This window comes from Triturus cristatus, chromosome 8 (assembly GCF_964204655.1).
Source record: "Triturus cristatus chromosome 8, aTriCri1.1, whole genome shotgun sequence".
Lineage (NCBI taxonomy): Eukaryota > Metazoa > Chordata > Amphibia > Caudata > Salamandridae > Triturus > Triturus cristatus.
The window spans coordinates 400,775,141-400,797,961 of NC_140591.1; the positions used below are offsets into that span (position 1 = coordinate 400,775,141).

The 22,821-nt window shown below is 43.2% G+C and overlaps 1 protein-coding gene across 1 annotated transcript in view; it reads left to right on the forward strand.

The window, feature by feature from the left end:
- The window catches only part of LOC146802187 (mitochondrial ornithine transporter 1-like), a 129,396-nt gene that overhangs the window by 26,697 nt on the left and 79,878 nt on the right, over positions 1-22,821 (forward strand). The window contains exons 2-3 of the mRNA XM_085621773.1: positions 3,993-4,128; positions 5,644-5,902. Of these exons, the coding sequence (XP_085477899.1) occupies positions 4,074-4,128; positions 5,644-5,902 (314 nt within the window). The 5' untranslated portion in view covers positions 3,993-4,073. The remainder of the gene's footprint in view (positions 1-3,992; positions 4,129-5,643; positions 5,903-22,821) is intronic.

Sequence of the window (22,821 nt, forward strand, 5' to 3'; positions counted from 1 at the left end):
TATTTTATAAAGTTTTGTTTAAGAGAAATGTATAAGATTCTGGTTTATCAAAAAGATATATTATTGTCACGGATTATCATTTAATATTTCCCATACATTTTTTCATTTATATAAAATCAATATTACATTAATTCAGTGTTGTCATATGTAAGGTGGATGATACCTGGTGTAATACACAAAAGTCTGTATGACTTAACTCCTAACAATAAAGAATATAGTGATAAAATCCATAATCATATTGCAATAATATAACAGTGGATGAGCAAGTGCACCAACGTGCCAGGCCCTAACCTTCCCTTTTCTTACATGCAAGTGACCCCTAAGGTACCCCCATGGGCAGGGCGCTGTGTGTTAGAGGTGGACAATGTGTTTAACATGTCCTGATAGTGAAATACTCTGTATTTTGTTTTTCACTATTGCAAGGGATAGCTCTCCTATAGGCTATCATTGGCACTGCACTGTAACATTTAACGCAAAACTTTCAATTGAGAAAAGCTAGATATTTTGAGTTTAGGCTCTCTGAACTCAGAATTTAATAACACACCTTTAGTGAAGGTGGATTTTAAATTGTTTGTTTGAAAATGCCACTTTTAGAAAGTGGGCATTTTCTTGTTTAACCATCCTGTGTGCCTCTGCTTGTTTGTGCATTTACCGTCTGGTTTTGGAGTGACAGGAGCTGGGGATATGCATTCACTCGAGACAGTCACAAGGTGGGGTTGAGGTATGCCCAGCCTTTCCTGGGGGCTGACTCATAGCCAGGCTGAATAGACCTTTCTTCATTTAGACTGGTGGGAGGAGTTTTAACTAGCACCCGAATAGGCTGTGTCTTCTCTGCACAATGCTGTCTCCCTCCCCTGTAGTGAAGCTGGACCAGGGAGGACAGAACTGGTTTTACTAAGTTCAGAGACTCTTTTGCAACAAAGACAACAAAAAGAAAATGGTAGACCTAAAACCCCAGAACTTTAGATTACTTCAGGAATTAAGAGGAACCTCTGCCAAGGGAGAAGAGCTGAAGAGATGTGAGGCAGAGACTGCCACTTTGCTGTGTATTGCTTTGCTGGTCTGGCCTGCAGTTCCTGCTTATACCAAGGATAGGACAAAGACTGGAACTTTGGTGTGAACCTGCTTGTGAAGAATCTCCAAGGGCTTGTGTTTGCTTGCCTCCTCTTCTGAAGTCTCATGGACACAAAGACTCCACCACTAGCTTCCTTGAACTCCACTGCTGAATGTACTGACCTGGCTGGAGGTGCCTAGTCCAGTTCTGGGCCTCTGGAGGTTGTTCCTGTTGCTGGGAGCTGAAAAAGTTTGAAGAAACCAAGAAAATGAAGCTTTCTTCTTCCAACGCCTGTTTTTCCTACACCACACCACTGTGTGGGAAGAATTTCCACACACCGCCACCGTGCAGCCAAAGAAACGACGCTGCGCCTGTCAGCGGCTGAAAAATATGCTGTATGCCAAGTCCAGTGCACCGAAATCCGAGATCACTGACTCTGACACAGGCCCTGCTGTACTGCTGAAAGAATAGACACCTTCTGGGACCGCGGTGGAAGAAATCGGAGCAGCGCCTGTTTGACATCACCGCATCCAGCAACAGATTTTCACGCATCACACCTGTGCGGCAAGTTTTCCTAGGCATCACCCGCAGACCAGACCATCTTTAAATCGACTCATCACTTCCCCCCTACAGATTCGACGTATCATTTCTCCTGCGTGCAGCAGAACTGTCGCTTCGCCTCCCTAAGGACTCGGGTACTGACACATCGCTGTGTTTTTCAATGCTTCCCCACTCTGCAGCTGTTTGGTCTTGTGAATTTTGAAATACCTAAAGGTACATTGTGTAAAATCACGCATCCATAGATTTCTATGGATAGAATTGCTTGAAACCTTTTAAGTCATATTTTAAATTGTGTATGTTGGATTTCTGTTGTTTTTGGTCTTGTTTGGTTTAGATAACAATACTTTATTTTCTAAGCTGGTGTGGTGTCCATTTGTGGTGTTTTCACTGTGTTGCTGTGTGTCTGGGTGCGAATACTTTACACATTGCCTTTGGGATTAGCCTTTCTGCTTGTGCCAAGGTACCAAGGGGGGTGAGCAGGGGTTATCTAAAGTGTATAACTCCCTTATCCTGACTAGAAGGATGGGTCCCTACTTAGACAAGGTGCATACCTCTGCAAACTAGAGACCCACATTTCTAACACTTACCCTCTCACAAACAATGCAAAACCGAAACCAGAAAGAAACTATTGAGGCCTATGCACTGTGAGAGCAAGGAGTGAAGGCCTGGCGAAAATATGTGTGCTTTGTTAGGTTTGTGGGTTGTTGTGTATTGTGGATGAGTTTTTCTGTTGCAAGATAAGAGGTATGGATTCACTGCGTGAAGAGCCAGAGGAAGGAACCACTGGTTTAGTGGATGGTGGCTCAGTATAAATAAGCAGATAGTGGGCAAAAGGCTTAAAATAGCTACATTCATGGTCATTGTCGTGTACTCAGACGTGCATGTGAAGGCCTCTGTAACTTTGTAATAAACATGAAAGTGGGGCCTGGAAAGGCAAAGAAGTGTCATGTGACTGAGGTATGAATGGTGACCTCTGCGGTCAGACGGGCCTGGGCAGCTTCTTGTAAGTTACTTTTCATGTTCACAGCCCCTGCTGTATGGCTGGTTGCTAGTAATTGGAGCCAGTTGGTATTTCAGGCTCTCACCTTTGTCATCAATTCCTCCTCTGCAGAGAAAAGCCTGTTCAAGTCGTTCCCTGTCTGGTAGCCGAAAACGCTGCCAGGGGTAAAAGGTAGCAGACATTGTTTCACAACAGCATTGCCTAAAGGGGAGATGGCTCCAAAGTTATATTTTTTCAAGGTTGGAGGCTCCAAGGTCATGTTGTCTAAAGGAGACAGGTCTCCCTGGTTGTCACTGGTCTGAAGCAGTTGTGGTCCCAACTCCTTCGATTTGCATTTCACTCTAGCTCTTCAGCCATACCCAGTTTTCTGTAACATTTGCAGTTTGCATTGTTTTTGTGCAATTCACTTTTGTTTTACTGTTTTCATTGTCATGTCTTGGGTTACTTTTTTTAAATTGTCAAGGACCATCCATATTTAAATTTTAAGCAATATTTTACATTTGTGTGAGCCTTTCATGTTAGAAAGTGTTCCAGTCACCTTCTTCATTGAAACATATGAATATAATAATAGGAGGCAACTCCAAATTAGATAGATCTTGTGATTTTTACCCCCTTAGGAAACATGTATGTTCCCAGGCCTCTTGCGTTCTCCTTTCACCCTTCAAGCCATCCTCAGATGTTGGTTGCCACTCTCTTACTTCTCTTGTCCATTCAACCATACTCTCATCCGCAGTTTGCTTACTTTTACTCTGTTCTTCTTGTGCCTGCCCACACAATACTTTTAAGCAGACTGCCTCTGCATGTGTGTGCTTCTGCACTCCATTGGCAGTCTGCGATGACTCAAGAAACATGGCATATTAGGGCACAACATATGTGCTTGTCTTACATCTTGCAATGCCTTGTGCTGTAATGTGTAGAAGAATCTCTTTACCCCTACCTTAATTTCTAAATGGTGGTTCATAAAGAATTTGAACACTTCAATTTGTTTTCTGGCAGTCATCAACTGAGCAGAGAAATGGAAGGGAAACCCTAAAGGACCAACCGTGTGGGCTCAGAAATTGTAATGCTCCTTCCAAGCACTGCTCTTATTTATAATACGGAAGACCAGTTCTGTGGCCAGAAATTGGAAAATAATCTTATGGATGTATTAATTGTGTTTCAAATATTGGTTTAGTGACATTCTTAGGAGCAACTCAATCCTATTATTGAAATATAATTGAAATAACCATTGGTACATCTATAAGATTATTTTCTAATTTCTGGCCTCACAACCTACCCCCCATGTTATATGTTTTCTGGTTGTGTTTTTTTCTGTTGAGAAGCAAAGATGGCCATTGAATAATGTTAACTAATAATAAACACTTTCTTTTACCACAGCACGTGTAGCGTTGGAGCCAGGGCTGACTCTGCTGCGATAGGGGGACATGTACAGTAAAAGAAGACTGCAAGGCGTGAACCATGGGACCAAATCCTGTCATCCAAGCTGCTATCGACCTTACTGCAGGAGCTGCAGGTATTTCTTGAACACCCATATATCTGAAGGTTCTGAGATCAGATGCAAACCATTCATTGTTTGTTGTGGGACACTTTATAATATATTAACAAACTGGGCTTGTTTTGTTTGCCATTAGTCTGTTGCATTTGTGGTTTTTCAGCCTGTTTGCTTTTGTTTTGTTCTCTCCTGGATCCCTTCAGCTATTGTAGGCTTTGATGAAGACACAAGTGGTGATTGTGCTCCAAAGTAATGTTTTTTGATGAAGGAGTTTGAAAAGCATAGTTCGAGATTTTTTGGTGGTGTTAATGCCATTTTTTTGTACTGGACAGCCGAGGCCATGGACTTCTCTGCAATGAAAGGCTTCTGACTAACATATCACTGCATATTCTTTTTACTCTACCTAAAAGTTTCAATTGTTATAGCGACTCAGGGAATCTGTTGCTGCATAAGCCTGCTGCGCTCTATATTGGCAGAGTCCGCCACGTGTTTATAAAGCCAATTTGTGTTTTGGGCTGGGGACTAGCTAGACAATTCATTCCTGTGACATTTTAAAAAGCATTGAAAAACTAGTGATGGACTTGGCTTTTTAGCACTAGTGTCACAACCACGGTTTCTAGAAATGTTATGAATTCTGTCCTCCTAGCCTGATGTTAATCCCAGTGTTGCCATAGTTGCCAACTGTCCCGTTTTTGCAGGGACAGTACTGGCAAGTTGGAGACTGTCCCAGGTAATATTGTTGCAGAAACTGTTCCTCTTTATTACGCACAGGTACGCAAACAAGAACGTTCTATCTGCAGCAGCCCTGTGCTGCAAAATGTCCCGGGAAACTCTTTCCAAATGTTGGCAACTCTGGATGTGCACAGGCAGACAACCGCTTAAGTGATGTGTTCTCGCCAGAGCACTATTAGTGCACAGTCTGGAGAGAATGGGCATTTGAGGTCTGGCTACAGAAGAATGTAAATGTCTACTAGATCTCACAACAACACACTCAATAACAAATAAAGAACCATTTACAAAGTGGGGCTTTGAGTATGTCTCCTTCAGTCCTTGACTTGTTTGTGTGAGACCATTTATGCTATGGGAAGAGGATGTAGCCTTACTGCTAGAGCGGTCAACGTCTAAGCTGGGGAATCGGTAATCGGGTTCGAATCACTGATTGTTTCATAGCTGAGATGGGGAAGGTGGTGGGTATTCACAATATGAAAACAGGTCCCAGAAAGAAACTGAGTACATTTTTCAATTTAGATTTAACCTCTTCAGTGCCCATGACGAGATAGTCTCGTCATGGAGCACGGTTGCGCTGTGCCCATGACGAGACTATCTCGTCATGAACCCCGCCCGCTAATGTAACGGCCGGCACAGGAGGGGGAAAGGGCGTGGCACTGAAGGGGTTAAAAGTTAAATCAAACAAACATGCAGTTTATATGTTTCATTATTGATAGAATTTACCCAATACATTGTAAGGAAAATTGAAATAACCAATCAACAATAATTATTTTAAAATGCTTGACTCGTTTTATGCTTTTTGCGCAGGTGGAACAGCATGTGTGCTAGCAGGACAGCCCTTCGACACAGCAAAGGTAAAGATGCAGACATTCCCCAACATGTACAAGGGGCTAATGGACTGCGCTTTGAAAACCTTCAAGCAAGGGGGGCTTAGAAGCTTCTATATTGGAACCAGCCCTGCACTAATGGCCAACATTGCAGAGAACTCTGTGCTTTTCATGTGCTATGGCTTTTGTCGACAAGTTGTAAGGACCATCGGGGGATTGGACAAGAGTGTACCGCTGAGGTGAGGAAATGGAGATCTGTCTTTTTTCAACTTCTTAGTGTGAGGATCCAGAGGGTGTAAATAAACAGTGGTGGGTCTTTCGCTATGGGGGAGGAGCAAAGCCTCACCCCAGACTCAAAACTTGAAAATAAACCGATAATAAAACTGGTTTATTATAATTTTATTTTTCAAGTACTACTCTTGGGGGCGGAGCCATCGTGGGGGCAGTCATAGAGGGGAGTGGTGGGCACTGCTATCAGTGCACATGTCGGTTTCGCCGGCCATCTTAGGCTGGCCAAAACGACATGCTCACTGAGAGTCTCCAACCCAGCTGCGTTGCTGGGTTGGAGACAGCAAAGCACAGGCTCCCAGTATCCCTGGGAGTGCAAATTCATGGAGCTCAGGCCAATCCCGACACTGCTTTCAAACATGAGAGCAGTGTCAGGATTGGCTGCAGGGGAGCCTGGGAGCCTGTGCTGCAGCGAGGAGTCGGACTCAAAGCAGAAGAGCGGTGGGCCTGCTTCAGGTAAGTTTTACTAACTTTGTTTTTTTTTCTGTTTTCCTCCATTGTCCCCTCCCGTTCTCCCCCACCCCACCACTCTGCCCACTTAGCAGCCACTACTGTAGATACACTACTATAAGTAAACACTGTGAGGCCGGGGAACGCACAGTGCATCCTCATCCTTCCTCCCCTTACATTCTATGAGCCAAATATTCTTTTTTTGTGTTGAAATTTTTTATTGAGTTTTATAAGACGAATACATCAGAGCATATACAACAATAAATAAAGAGAAAATAAATCCATGTTGAGAGGAATAGTGCAAAAAGATACTAATGAATAAATACAATATAAATATGCATTTAAATAAATACTAGTTAATGTAACAATAAGATCAAAACATAGAATGATACATAATAAAAATAAACCTATGAGGAAAAGAAGAGGGGGAAGACCTAGAAAATAAAAGTGCAGAAAATATAAATAAATAGAACGAAGAAAAAGTAATTAGATAGAGACAGAAGAACGCATCAACGGATGAAGCAAAGAATGAAGAAAGCAAAGAGAAGAGATAAACAAAGGACAGAAGAGAGTAAAAGCTGATTAATATGCTTGAGTAGAAGTGGAGGCAGGGGGTTCAGCAGAATTTGATTTAAGAAATGGAGACCAAATTCGAAGAAAAATGTCAGCTTGGTCCTGAAGGTTATACATTGTGCGTTCATGGGAGGCTGTTTGCATCATTGCCACCAACCAATCTTCCTGAGAGGGAGGTAAAGATGATTTCCAATGACGCAGTATACATATTTTGGCAGTAGTAAGTGAGGTATGAAAAAGGCGGAGTTGTGGTTTCGTGAGCTTTGGGGAGTGACGTAAATCATGCAAGAGAATGTTAGTTGGTGTGAGTGGCAATTTTAGGGGCATAGTGGAGTTCAAAGTAGCACCAATGAAAGTCCAATAGGATTGGATACTAGGACATTCACAAATGATATGAGTAATATCACAACCTGAATTGGAACATCTCCAGCAATTAGAATGAGAGAGAAGACCAGCTTGGTGTAATTTGACTGGAGACCAATGCCAATCATGCAGTATTTTGAAAAGACAAAATTCGAGCCTTGATTCTCGAGCTCCCTTATTTAAATTCTCTAGAAGCAAATCCCATTCAGTATCGGAAAAGGAAATTGAGAGGCGAGATTGCCATTTACGCTGAAGATCGTGTGAAAGAGATTTAGAAAAAAGATGAGACGAAAAAATTTTGTATATACCAGAAGTAACACCTTTAAATTTCCCCCAAATGTGCAAATAGGATAATATAGGGGAGTCTTGCAGGAGCCACGGTGATGATCCCAAATGGGTCTTCAAACATTGCTGAAGCTGAAGGTATTTGGAAGAATGATGAAGGGGAAGATCAAATTCTACACTAAGCTGAGAGAATGGCTTAAAATCCCCATCATGCAGAAGTTGATCCGGACAGAGGATACCTGCAGCACGCCATTCAGGCCAGGATAACATACGACCATTGATACGGATACCCGAGTTATTCCATAGGGGAGCCTTAATGTGGATTCTTGGATTTGAGCCTAATAATCAATGACTTCTCTGCCAGGATTTATGCATGGCAGATAATATCGGATTTTTGGGGTCAAGACGACTAGTGCCACTACCATACAGAGGAGTAAGATTCGATTCTGAGGATAGAAGATGTCGTTCTATTTGAACCCATTGTGGTAAGTCTTTGATACCAGGTAAAAAATATGAGAGTTGGGAAATATGTAACGCCAAAGAGTAGTGTTCAATGGATGGAAGGCCAATTCCGCCAGATAACTGATGAGCCTTTAACTTAGTTATAGCAAGGCGAGGCTTAGCAGTACCCCAAATGAAAGTTTTAATCTGGGCATCTACTGATCGAAGTAAAGATAAGGGGATCTGTAGGGGAAGCATACCTAAAATGTATATAAATCTCGGAAGAGTAACCATTTTAACGGCCTGGGTTCTACCCCAAAGAGAAAGACCCAAAGCCTTCCATTTATCAAAATCCCGTTGCATTTGGGAGATAAGAGGAGACAAATTATCTGCAACCATGTCTTGCAACCCTTTATTAACGAGGACACCCAAGTATTTGAGGCGTGAAGGCTGCCAGTGAAAAGGAAATCCATAAATGGCTGCTTTTGTGGTACCGTTAGAAATGGGTAAAGCCTCACTCTTGTCCCAATTAATCTTGTAACCTGAAAAAGAAGAGAAATCATTAATGATTTGAAGAAGAGAAGGGATCGACCGAGGAAGACGAGTAAGGGTGAGTAAAATGTCATCAGGATAGAGGTATATTTTGGAATGTCCAATTGGGAGGGGGACACCAGAGACCTCATCAGATTGACGAATGGTAGCAGCCAAAGGCTCCATAGCCAGAAGAAACAGAAGGGGGGATAGTGGACAACCTTGGCGAGTCCCTCTCTTAATCGTAAAGGTGTCAGACAGAAACCCCCCACAATTTACCTGGGCAGAAGGGTGATCGTATAGTAAGCGTACCTTATCAATAAATTTCGTACCTAAACTAAATCTATCCATGACCTTGAAGAGATAATTCCATTCGATGCGATCGAACGCTTTTTCTGCGTCAAGTGAAAGGGCTAACGCATCGTCCGTAAGATGTTGAGCCGACCACAGTGCATGGGCCAGAGAACGCAGATGGTTCCGGGAAGAACGTCCCGGTACAAAGCCTACTTGAGAATGGTGTATCAAAGAAGGCAGGACTTTACGCAAACGAGATGCAAGAATACTAGCCAAGATTTTAATATCAGAGTTCAACAGAGAAATGGGACGATAACTGCTACAAAGCTGGGGATCCTTACCTGGCTTCGGAAGCACAACAATAATAGCTTTGTTAGAAAGGGGTCCTAGTGAAGATGCACTATCCGCCTCCTGGAATGCGGCATGTAGAGTGTCAATAATATTGTGACCTGCCCATCGATAAAATTCAGGAGGGAATCCATCCTCTCCAGGGGCCTTGTGGTAGGGCAGGGCAGCGACCGCACTAGAAACCTCATCCCTGGTTATTTCACCCTCGAGAATGGCTCTGCCATCCGCTGAGAGAGAAGGAAGATGCACCTTTGCAAGAAATGCTGTCATATTATCGGAATCCATTCGATTATCAGAAGTATAAAGGGATTCGTAAAAGGAGGTGAACTCATTAACAATGTCTTGAGGCTTTGTGAACAAGTGTCCTTGCGCAGATCTGATGGCCGGTATGGCCATAGACGCCTCCCTCTGACGCAACTGCGCAGCTAATAACCTTCCCGCCTTTTCCCCTTGCTCGTAATGTCGACCTTTCATTTTCTGTAAAGCGTATTCTGCTTTAGATGTAAAAAGACTGTTCAAGGCCATTCGGGCTTGTTCGAGTGATTTACGATTTTGTAAGGACGGAGATGTGGTGTACAGGCGAGAATAGGTTTGTATGTCATGTTCGAGCTCAACTTGTCTCTTTGCATTTTGCTTATTAGCGATTGCTGCATCACGCATTAATTGTCCCCTTAAAGTAGCCTTCGCCGCAGCCCAAAGAGTCCTGCTGGAGGCCACAGACCCCTGATTAATAGAAAGATAATCTTGAAGGTGTGATTGCAGTTGGGATTTACCAGTAGGAGTCCTGTGGCGTTGGATATTCATTCGCCAGGGCTTACGTCCAGGCCTAGAAAGTCCCAGATCAAGGGAAAGGAGAACCGGAGAGTGGTCAGACAAGGCCGCTTCCAGAATGCAGGAATCTGTGACCAATTGAACTGCGTTATGTGAGATGAGGAAATAATCAAGACGAGAAAATGTACCATGAGCCGATGAAAAGAAAGTATATTCCTTATCCGTTGGATGGCTGAAACGCCAATGGTCAACCAACCCAATATCTGATATGATGTCCCCTAACAAAGCTCTATCTGACGCATTGCCCCTATCTAATGGGCCAGTTTTGTCTAGAATGGAGTCTTGCGTTACATTCCAGTCTCCGCCAATCAACTATTGCGATGCATTAATTTCGAGCAGCAGGCGGGATAATTGAAGAAAGAATGTTTTTTTGGTACCCGTGGGGGCATAAACAGACCCTACACAAATGTGAGACTCTCCAATTTTAAGTTTAGCAAATACATAGCGGCCATTTACATCTGACCATGTTTTAGAGACAGTGACCGGAAGGGATTTGCGAAGGAGGATTGCAACTCCACACTTGCGGAGGGGACCTGCGTCTGTGGAATCATCTTGTTGGACGCTGCTATGTATAACCTTGCCCACCCAATCTCTACAAAGTTTATCTGATTCTAGAGCATCCAAATGGGTCTCTTGAAGCAAGGCCACATCTACATGTTTAGTCTGAAGGTAAGAGAGTACTTTCTTCCGTTTTATGTAATGGGTGAGACCATGTACATTCCAAGTAATTGCATTAAGAGAATGTGCTTGTGCCATATTAGAATAATACAAAAATCAGAAACAGGAGAATGAAGCACAAAACAACGTGTTGAACCAAACAAAGGAAAAAGGAAAAGAAATGACAGAAAGAAGGGGAAACAGAAAGAAAATAAGTGAAAACGATACTCTGGTTTAAGTGAGATACATGAAGGAAACAATAAAAGGAGTAATGAAGAAAGGAGATGAGATTTAGAGAAGTGATACAATAATAAAGAAAAATATAAAATATTGAATAGTAGCAAGTAGAGAACAAGAAACCGTAAACTGTTACCCGCGGGTCTGGGCGCACTAGAGCGCCGCCGCGGGAAAAGACCCCACAGAAAGAGAGAAAGGGTTAGGAAGGTATTAAGAATATAGAAGGAAAGCCCAGAAGAGCATTGTGAAGAAGAACATAAGTACGATAGAAGAGTAGAAAGAGCAAAATAGAAATTGAGAAGCAGCATTACTTAAAAAGAGAGATCTAATAATAATTAGATGTAAAGTAACCTAAGAGCATAAGGCATACCATGCGCATATAAAAAAGCATAGACCAACATGCAAACGTGCAAATAGAATAATAAAACTATAATCAAACAATTAGGCGCCAAAGCACCCAAATAATTGCAGAACCAGTAAATAATATGCAGTAAATTGTAACATGGAGAGCAATAAATACAGGAAGAAGAAAGAGTAATATTATAAAGTAGAGAAGTAACAGAAGGCAGAGTGAAAGAGAGAGGAAATAAAGTAGGAAGCTAGTGAGAAAGAGATGAAAAAGGCAAACAGATATTATAAGAACAGCAAAATATGTCAAAAATGCGGTAATTAGTTAACAATAGAAACAAGACTCACAAGGAAAGGGAGTCTACAGTTAACTGCCAATAGGACTGGAGATAACTATTTCCATGGGAGAAAGAATTATTCAGTCCGCATCTGAAGGAGTTTTAAGAGGAGAACGGGACTTGTCTCTTTGCAAATCTTGTGGGGATGTAGCAGCCGAAACCGACTGTAGTGCAGATTTCCTATCTTCTTGTGAGCGATGAAGTCGTTCAAAATCCCTACCCCGAGGTCGAGGGCTACTGGGAGGGCGCCTGCTACGATCTGACATTGGAGTAGAAGACTTGGAGGGTGATTGGGACTGAACTTGCTGTGAAGATGTAGTGAGAACCTCCATTTCTTGAGGGTGAAGACAGTCCAAAAATTGCTGAAGATGCTCTGGGTCAAAAAAGTCCTTAGAGACTCCATCTTTGGTAACGCGAAAACGTGCAGGCTCAAATAGACCATACTTGATGCCTAACTGACGTAATTGAGGACGCATGGAGAGAAAGGCTTTCCGCCGCTCATTGGTTTCCTTGGAGAAATCAGCTGCCATATGAATGCGATGGCCTTCAAAAGAGAAGGAGCCTTGAAGTCGAGCAGCAGACAGTAATTGTCTTGTTTGTTCATGGCGAAGAAAACAGGCAATGATCGACCGTGGGCGCGCAGCAGAATCACCACGTGGAGGGCCAATTCTATGAGCCCGCTGTATCTCCAGATGTGGACTGAAAGAAATGCCAGTCAGCTTTGGAAGTATACGACACAGAAATGCACTGGAACTCTGCCCTTCAATGCGCTCTGGGAAGCCAAAAAAACGAATGTTGTCCCTCCTACTTCTGTCTTCCATGGAAGAATAAAAGGTCCCGGTCTTTATTTGGAAGGGAGTCCAATCGGTTCTCCACTGCCAGAACTCTAGAGTCAAGGGATTCAATCTTCGCATGAAAGCTGGTGATTTCTGTTTTAATTGATTTAGTCTCCTCAGCTAATGATGTAATTGTAAGGTTCATGTCATCTAATCGACGACTAACCTCAGATATTTCATGCAGAATACGTTGTAGAGTTGCCGCCGACGCCTGCCCACCATTAGAGGCCGAAGCCTGAGATGAAGCGGAAGGGGAGGAGGCATTGCCTTTTGTTGGCATGTTGGTGGACTGTTTAAGAGCTTCTGCAAAAAGAAGTGGTTTAGAAGACTTATTTCCTTGCTTAGGAGCAGACATTTGAGGAGAATATTTGATAGAAACTTTGAAAATACGTGAAGACGTCTTGCCGTTAGAAAATGCTTATATGTGATCACAAAAAATACAGTGAAGTACCAGGACATGCAAAAGCAATACAAGTAATAACTGTATATGTATGATGATAATATGCTAATTACCCCAAAAAGAGCTTATGCCGCATTTCCAGTCACTAAAATGCAAAAGTACATCATATAGAGGAGAAATCACTGCTTAGTGACCCCCAAAACCATAAGCATAGTATTATTACATTTGTGAATATAGTGTTAACTGTCGCTATGCTCAAAGGCGCAAAAATAGAACTGAGATAAAATGAAACGACATATGCGCGCTTATGACAATGGTAAACACAATTGCATTTACAGCGAAGTAAACTAGACTGCAAAATGCAGAGGAGTCATGGCCCATATCAGAGCAGAGAATACACAGCCTGACTGAAAAGGTTGACGAGGACACTATAATGACATTGAAAGAAGGCACACTATTATGCGAGTCACACAGATTGCGCTAAAGAGAGCCGTTTCCATGAAGCACCAGCTGTTATCAAAGTCAAAGGGCGCGAAACTGCAACTGTAGCAAAGGTGAGACCACTCACAGAAGGGCGAAAAGGTTGAGCTTGGAGGTTCAGTTTAGTGTGACGAATCGTGAATTTTACTTGCTAGAGGGCCGCTAACCTTGCAGAGGATGAGGCGCAAAATGACTGGATGAGGTGAGTGACAAAGGCGCCACAACAAAATTGTAGAAGGAATTAATCCTACCAGTAGCAGACCATCAGCGCGTCAAGAACCATGACTCCTGTCAGGTAATACTTCTGAAGGAAATATTGCAGCAGGCAAAATTGAAGGAGGCGCGTCTTCATGAGGAGGCAGGTATTCAACAACAGTAGCGAAGGCGTGACTTCATGAGGAAGGCGCTCGACAACAGCAACGAAGGCGCGGCCTCATGAGGAGGCAGGCGCTCGACATCAGCAACGAAGGCGCAGCCTCATAAGGAAGCAAGCGCTCTTCAGCAGCAACAAAGGCGCGCCCTCATGAGGGGGCAGGCGCTCGTCGTAAGCAACAGAGGCGCGGCTTCAGGAGGAAGATGAGGCGGCCTGAGGGAATACGTCAGGCAGAGTGCGCCGGACATGCAGCACCACACAGCCCCGTCGAGACGGTCAGCACCAGGGAGACTTCGCCGTCACATCGCCGAAACACGCCCAAATCTTGCCCACCACCTTCCGGCTGCCGCAGGGCACGTGAAGAGGACTCCAAAACCGATGTGGAGTGAGAAATTTCCGTTAGGAGCCCATCCCGCGGCAGAGCTCACTCGTCAGGCGGCCATCTTCCTGCGTGGCCAGACCACGCCCCCCAAGAGCCAAATATTCTTAAGCTCCCAAAGGGTTAGCAAAGGAGCAATAAAACAGTGTAATGTGTGCCATATATGTGGATGTGGCTTTAGTGTTCATTGATTTTCTTTTCAGTCCTTGTTATATGTGGTTATTATACAATCAGACACTCAACCCCAGCTTTTATTTATCAGCTTGCATGTTATGAGATTTCACCTGACATTTGTCAAATGTTGTTGTTCCTAATGCCAATCCCAGAATAGTAGTACTAGACAACCTGGTTACCTAAAGATAATGCGTGCAATTCTGTGTCAGCGTTTTCAAAAAGGACAGTAAAACCACCATCGAAGGCACCCTCACCTACCATCCCCCAGGACATCACACCCACTTCAGCAACCTCCTCACCACACTCCTCACCATGGGCACCAAAGACTTCATGCTCCTAGGTGATCTCAACTTTCATCTCGACGACCCCACAGACTCCAACTCCACAGACTTGCTCAAATGTCTGCAGAAAATCAGCCTCATTCAGCTCGTACAAGGCCCCACCCACATCCTGGACACTTCCTGGACCCCAACTTCTCCAGCGACTAGGTTAAAGTCAGCCACATCATTCCACTTGCATGGACCGACCACTCCATCGTCTTCTTCCACATAATAGGGCCACAGGGGCGTCTCCTCGGCTAAGGCAGAGGAGCTTCGCCCCACTGCCTTCAGCACTGCAAAAAAAGGAAAAATAAAATGATAACGCAATGTTATTATAGTTCTATTTTTCCATGCTGCTGCAGCTTTGTGGGCAGGGCAGGGCTGCTCTGCTCACAGAGCAGGGCAGGGGAGGAGTGGTTTGCCCACTTCAAGTGAGCATGACAAGCCGGCCCGCCGGCAGGCAAGTGTTTTATTATGTAACCCCCCCCTCCAAGCCTCACTAATGTAGTTTGGGTGAAACCGCCACTGCAGGGCCACCAACCACCCCAGCGGAGTCTAGCAGCATCCCAAGCCATTGCTTGGAAGAAAGTTACAGAAACGGAATGGCTCAAAACCCTCCAACTAAACTACCCAGACCCCACCAACTACACAAACAACTTTAACAACTTGGTCACCACCTGCACCAATACCCTGGCACCTGTGTAAAACCCAAAAGATCCAACAAACAAATAGCTGGTACAGCACTGACCTCAGAGAATCCAAGAGAGTTTGCAGCAACTTGAAAAGAAATGGAAAACCAACCGAAGAACCACAAGAAACACCTAAAAGGCCACATTTAGACACTATCACCATCAAGTGAAAGAGACCACAAAAAGACCCTGACCCTGAGAATCCAATCTAGATCCATTAACTGCCAAGGAATTTTCCCCATCATCAAGGAATTCACTAACCAAACAGCCGCAACCAACACCATCACCCCTACACAAGAACTCTGCAACAACCTCTCCAACTTTTTCTATGAAAAAATTACCAAGATCTACAGCAACCACCCCCCCCAATCGACCTTCCCAGCCTCTTAACCTCTTCAACCAAAGACTACAACTGACAGCACGGAAACCTGTGTCCAGTAAGGACACTGCAGCATTAATGAAGACAGTCCACTAAGGGGCACCAACAGACCCCCGCCCCCACCATATCTACAGCCTGCGAAGAATTGTGATCAGCGCTGCACTCACTTCCACCATTATCACCTTCCTCGAGACAATCACCTTCCCAGATCGCTGGAAACATACTGAAGTCACCACCCTCCTCAAAAAAACCCTCAGCTGACCCCTAAGTAATCAGCAGCTATTGATCCATCTCATTGCTCCCCTTCCCAGCCAAAATCATCGAGAAGACCATCAACAGACAACTCTCTGACCAACTAGAATGCCACAAACTCCTGGACGGCTTGCAATCAAAATGAGAAACAACCACAGCACCGAACAGCCCGAATTGGTGCCACAGACGACATATGCACCATTCTCAACCATGGACAGACCGTCGCCCTCATCCTCCTAGCCCTCTCTGCCACTTTCAACACCGTCCTCTACAACACACTCATCGCAGACTACACACAGCAGGAGTACAAGTACCAGCTCTCAAATGGATAGCCTCTTTCCTCTCCAGAGGAACTCAATGAGTCAGGCTCACTCTGTTCACATCAGAACCCAAGCACCTCATCTGTGGAGTCCCACAGGGATCATCATTCAGCCCCACACATTTCAACATCTACATGACTCTTCTAGCTAATATAATCAGATTCCACTGAATCAACATCTTCTCCTATGCTGACGACACTCAGCTAATTTTTTCCTTATCCGATGATACCATCACTAGCAAGGAAATCTTCAAACTATGCATGACCAGTGTGGTCAACAAAATGAAAGAAAACTGCCTCAAGTTCAACGCCAACAAAACTGAAGTGCTGATTTTCGGGCATAAGAGCTCACCTCCGGACTCCACCTGATGGCCTGCCAAACTTGGGCCAGCATCCACACCAACTGACCATAGTTAAGAACCTAGGCCTCCTTCTGGACACCCACCTCACCATGAAGTCCCAGGTCAATGCTGTCACCTCCTCATGTTTCCTCATACTATGCATGTTATGTAAATTCTTCAAGTGGCTCCCACTGGACACCAGACGTAACATCATGCAGGTCCTAATCACAAGCAGGTTAGACTACAGCAACACACTCTGCATCAACATCCTAACCAATCTTCACAGACTTCAAAGCATTCAAGTGCCACCGCCAGACTTGTCCTTGACCTCCGTGCCAAACTCACATCACACCAGTCTTCAGAGAGCTCCACTAGCTTACCATCCAGAAGGGCTGCCAGTTGAAACATCTCACACACGCATTCAAGTCACTACACAACAGGAAACCCACATACCTCAATCATCTGCTTCAATTCCACCAACCCACCAGACAAGGTTGCTCAGCATCACTCTCACTCATACACTCACCCCACATCCACAGAAGCAAAACGGTAGGTCGATCATTCTCCTACCAAACGACCTCCACCAACACATCAGGGACTTCTACTCACTTCTTGAATTCTGCAAGAAGCTGAAGACCTGGCTTTTCAATTAATCTTCTTGCAGGCGCATTGAGACTGCCTTTAGTCAGGCCCAGCCTCCTCACACACCTACACTTACCTACTCAGCGCCTGGATACCCGCACGGGTGGCAAGCAGCGCTCTACAAATCCACCTTACAAAATGCTGTAATTTAATGTTCCTTTTTTCCTTTCACTCTGGTTGTAGAGAATGCAATATTATTTTGTTTCAGCCTGATATTTTGCTCTAAATTGTGAAATTTACTTTTTCACACATTGCTTGGTTGCTTACATTATACTTTTCATCTTAGATCACTGTGAAGAGTGATGAATATGTCCTCAATTAATACCAGGCCCCCTCATTCCTTTTATCAGGAGGTAAACACTCGCAGATTCAACAGTTTACATTCCTCAAATCTTCAGTTTTGAGGAATTCTTCCTTAACGCCCGATCCCAAAGTAATGGTTTCTGCACACATGGTTATCAGAAGCCGCTGCCAGTGAGCACAAATGTTTCTCTCCATCTGTTTTAAATCTATTGTTGTGCCTTCCTGTTAGAACAACAATTCCTCATTTTCCCTAGCCGATCTTTTTATAAACTTTGCATCATTGCCTTCAGGTCATTTTCTGGTGGATCTTGTTAAGTTCACTCTACAAATGGATCCTCTTCTCACGGAGGGTATTGCATGTCAAGGTTTAGAGCTAAAGTTTTCTGCATTTCCTTTTTTGAGTATGGTTCAGAGAGAAAAACTGATTTGACCTTCATAAGTCCAGGCACTAAATGGGGAAATAGTCAGTATGGTCCAAAAAGGGGCTATTGCCGGGGTTTCTTTCCCCCCAGGGCTAGATTTTCTCTGGACTACTTTTGGGGGTTAAAAAAAGAATGAGAGTTGGTGCCCAGTTATAAATATGGGATCTGATAGTTTCCTATTGGAAAGAGTCACAATCGTTGGCAAAGAACATTATTGACAGGAGTGCTGAACAACTAGAAAAATAAGGAAATGATACGTACTAGCCATTTTAAATGCTAAGATAAATATGATTAAGTATAGAGAATGCCAAATATAACTCAAAGTAATCTTTAAAATAGTATAAACAGTGGGTAATCGTTACTGTCCCATGACTGAGTTGTGTGAAGTGTTGCAGTCTTTGCTTTCTAGAACAAATAAAATAATTCATGAAAGGATTTAAAACATATTAGTTTCTTGGCAATGTGTAGTCATTTTGACGGAGGTTGTTGAGGTCATCAGTGACTCTTGGATTCCAATTTTGAGAAAGGCTTATGCTTCTGTGTGGTCATTGTGAGACAGTTCTTGTAGTGGACAGAGTCTGAACAGAGTCGCAATCAGTTTCAGATCTCTTAGAGAGATCTCACAGATTTCCTACTTTCCTTGTATCCGGAAGGAAGTGTCAACTCCCTTCAACTTTAAACGGAGGAAATTGTGCAATATTCTGGGAAAACAAGTTATTACCATGTTGTTTCTCTAACCCGGCTGTAAAACCCAGAGTGGGTAGATAATAGCACACTGCAGGTGTATTTAGTGTGTGTGATATTTCCTCCTCACATACCGTGGTTTTCATAGATAGCCTCATTGTGTTTCAGTTGTTTTTTTTTTAGCTGCTTGAAAAATTTAGCGTTTGATCCAACAAGGTTTTTATTTTCGCATGAGCTATAAAACATTGACATACTGCAGTTGTCTCCTTTTGCCCAGTATGAGTGGCTTGGGTCAAGTTACAAAAAGCATTCACTTTTAAATCGTAGAAAAGTAAATATTGTCTAAGGAGGGTTATCAGCAGATGGTCAGAAGAAGTGCTCTCATATTTGAAAAATTATTACATTTTGCAAGAAAAATTTGCAAACGCCTTCTGTATTGTTCATTTTTAAAGGACACTCTTCAAAGGATATACTTTCAATTCTGAACAATAGTTTTTTTTGGCCAGCAACTGCTAAATAGTTTGCACATTTGTATAACCGTACCCAGTGGCGGTTTGGTGCTTCAAATCTTTTTAAATGGACCTGCCCATTCCTTCCAAAATATACATCCTTGTGGGATGTGTACACTGTCCTTTATTGGATCAAACTTATCTACATTATCCCTCTCTACCATTGATTTAAGGTTTTGTAAATGAAACTTTCTTCTGGACCTTCTGAGGGTATTCTTAAATTGGTATCCTAGGAATAATCTTACATGGGTATTTTAGAAGGAGAACTTCAGTCAAAAAGACTATTAAACCTTTATATGTTTTATAATCTACTTCTATCCCATTTCTGTGTATTGTAAATGCATTGTGTACCTTGGTGGGACTTTAAATCTCAGGAATTGGAAAGTTCAGACTTATTTATGTTTCACCAACCCATTGTTGTCTTCAACCTCTTTGACGAGTTGGTTAAAAAAAGTGTTTTGTGCTTGCTTTGCATGACTTTTTTGTACCTCCTTCATTGAGATGTGCTGCCCATATCATGCTGGAGAGATGATGGTGGAGATGTGGAAAAGGGATGAATGAGGTTACACCTCCAGCGTACTGTTGGACTCGGCCTGCTTCATTTATCAGATTTTGGTTTGAAGATAACTTGAACACTGAATTTGCACATTGTTCAAGTATTCATTGATAGCTTCTATTTCTGTCTTTGTTCTCCGATGCCTGCTGCCTTCTGATTACAGTTTGAAACTCTAGGGTATCTCTGACCGTTCTGAAAGGGACCTTGATGTAATAATTTGTGTGTGCTGCCATTGTGTTGCTACACAACACCTTGTCTTGTGTGGTGGGGCAGAAATGTGCATAGTTTTGCTGTCTGATCAGATATTTTTAATTGTCACTGTTTGCAGTATAGGTTGCTTTGCCAATATTTCCTAATGCTCATAGTGGGTGGCTGATTTGGGCATCAGGGACAGCAAAAATGTAAGAGTCTATTGAAGGTCCAGGAAACACAGGGAAGGGAAAGCAATAGTGCACAATGTTGAAGGGAGAATTGTTGGAAACCACTTCAAACGTAGACAAACAGACAGGACACCAATGTGAAGGGATACGAACTGAATAATATTGAGAAGTTACAGAGGAAGGCCACCACACGATGAATGAGGAGAAACGCATGGTCAGATTGCAACTGTCTCCTTTGAACCTGCCAGGTGGGTACTAACTTGACGTGCTGTGAAGTGGAGCTGCTTGGGCTAATGTGTTGTCAGGGCAGGGGGCATCAGAGTGGTATATCCCAGGGGGCGCTTGGATCCCTAGACACCGACCTACATCTCCCCGTACAAACAACTGGTGGAGTGGCCCTTTGCAAGAGGGAAGGTTACAGAAGGGAAGGGAAATACCCCCCTGCGATGGATGAATAATTAAGAGCGGCAAAACAGGAGTCTGGGGCAAGTCCATTAGTGGATATTTTGTGAGAGAGAGTGCATAAGTAGAACTTCAGAAATTATCACATATTAGCCAAGGACCTCCCCCAGAGGGCTAGGAGCCTTAGAGGAAGGTCACAGAAGTAACATAAGGATGATAGATGAGGGAATGCCCAAGAAGGAAGAATGGAATAAAAAGGGGAATGTACGGCCATTGGGGGACAAGCTGAGAAGAGAGATGACAGATGCTCCATCCATTCCTTTTCCTTTTTCTGTTCTATTGGAAAATATTAAGAGACAAAATAAGTGTGATTACCGGCAAACAAGCCAGGTGACCGTATGCTGGAATGCTTTTATTTTGTTTTCTGCAGAGGGTTTTCCAGGAGGATACACCGAGGATCTTTTAGGACCCCGGTCTTAAGGATCTAGAGAGTGGCATATTAAAGACCTCAAAAACATCTGATGACCACAAAGTGTCAGAGGAAAGAATACAAACTTTGTTTTTGTGATTATGGATTATAAATTAATTTAACTTGACTGTTGTGAGCAATACATATTATCAGCTTCACATATAGACTCTCAATTCTGCCCACTATTCCACAATGCTCAAGGACCTGACATTTGCTCTGTAGGCTGGCATAGCCACGCAAATTGTCACATCTTTCCTGCCCTTGTTTATTGCAATAAACAATTTTACATTCACCAATGCCCTGTGTCACTAAAACTCTAGCTTCTAGGGGACAGATTGCCAGGCACATAAACCCAGACGATAAGCAGCGGTTTGCAAAGGTTACCTGCCAGTTTTTCGGAACAAAGGTTCCAAATTCTGCCAGCCTTTTTAGGTACAGTTGCACACTAGTGATGAGCCTTTGACATTTTACATTGCTAAACTTCCTGTTGCTTACAGATCCAGGGACATAGTTGTCGGAGTTTTCTTGATATTGTTTCAGCCACCATCACATTTTTGTTTAATAATTTATAATAGGTTCCTTGTGGTGTGGATACAAAAACAACAACAAACAAGCTTTGAGAAAGCCTATAGGTCTTTTTTCTAAAAGGTTGAGCTAGTTGTTTTACCAATACATTTTGCCAGGTGCTTAACAACACACACCACAATGAGGTATGCATGCATCATGACACGTGCATCATGACACATGCATGCACATCGTCATGATGTGTAGTGGCCATTTTCTATTTACCTTCCTAACATCGTGGACAGCCATGTTAGGGCAGAAAGCTAAAATGCCCAAAAATGTATAGAGTGCGCACATGAAGCACATAAAAGGATGTGAACGGGCCAACAGCACTAAGCATTTGGTAGATTCTTGTAAAATAAATAAATAAAATTTGAAAAGTGGTCGGTGTTTAGCATTATTGGGACAAGAACTTTCTTTGGAACATCAATAGTGACAAACTCAGAATGACACCCAAACCCTACAGCCATTGGATAATATTGCTCTGAGGTTTCGTCTGCCTTTGCTAAGTGAAGGTCCTTTGATGCGTTTTAAGTAAATATTCTATCCCTCGCCTCGTCCTCCAAGGAATGTCATCTCACGTCTTGACTACGGTAACTCTCTTTATCTCTGATTACCTGCCCACCTGCTTCAGAGATTATAGATAGTTCAGAATGCTGATGCTCGAGTACTACTCAATCTACCACAGTGTGTTTCCAATCCGAGCCTTCTAAACTATCTTTATTGGCTTCCAGTGCAGAAGTGCGTTTCCCTTAAAGCCTCCTGTTTTGCCCATCGGGCTTTTAAACAATTCCAGACCTGTCTATATCTGAAAAACAGTTACACTCTGCTGTCTGTAAAGTTGTGGGCACTAGGCACGCATGCTATGTTAAGAACGAGGTAGAAGCATGGTTGTGAGAAACTGGGTTACTGGTAGACTGGGGGGTGAGCCCTGGTCAAGTAGCAACTTTAATTCTGGTCAGGCACCAGCAAACCCCAAATTACCATGTGCTCAACGCCTTGGTAGCTTGTCACAGAGCAGTCCAGCTTAACTTGAGGCAATTTGTAAAGTATTTGTACTATACTCCAAACAATAAAACAATGAGAATACCACACAAAAAGACCCCACACCAGGTTAGAAAAATAGAAGAGAATCTAGCTAAACAACAACATGAAAAAGACAAAAAACAGATCAGTAGAACTGGACTTATGATTTTTTAAAGAATAAAGTGAATATAGCACTAAAAAACAGAAAACGCCAACTTGGGGCATCTGGTTATGCTGGACTGGGTCAGATTCAAAAGTTCAGACTGACCATGATG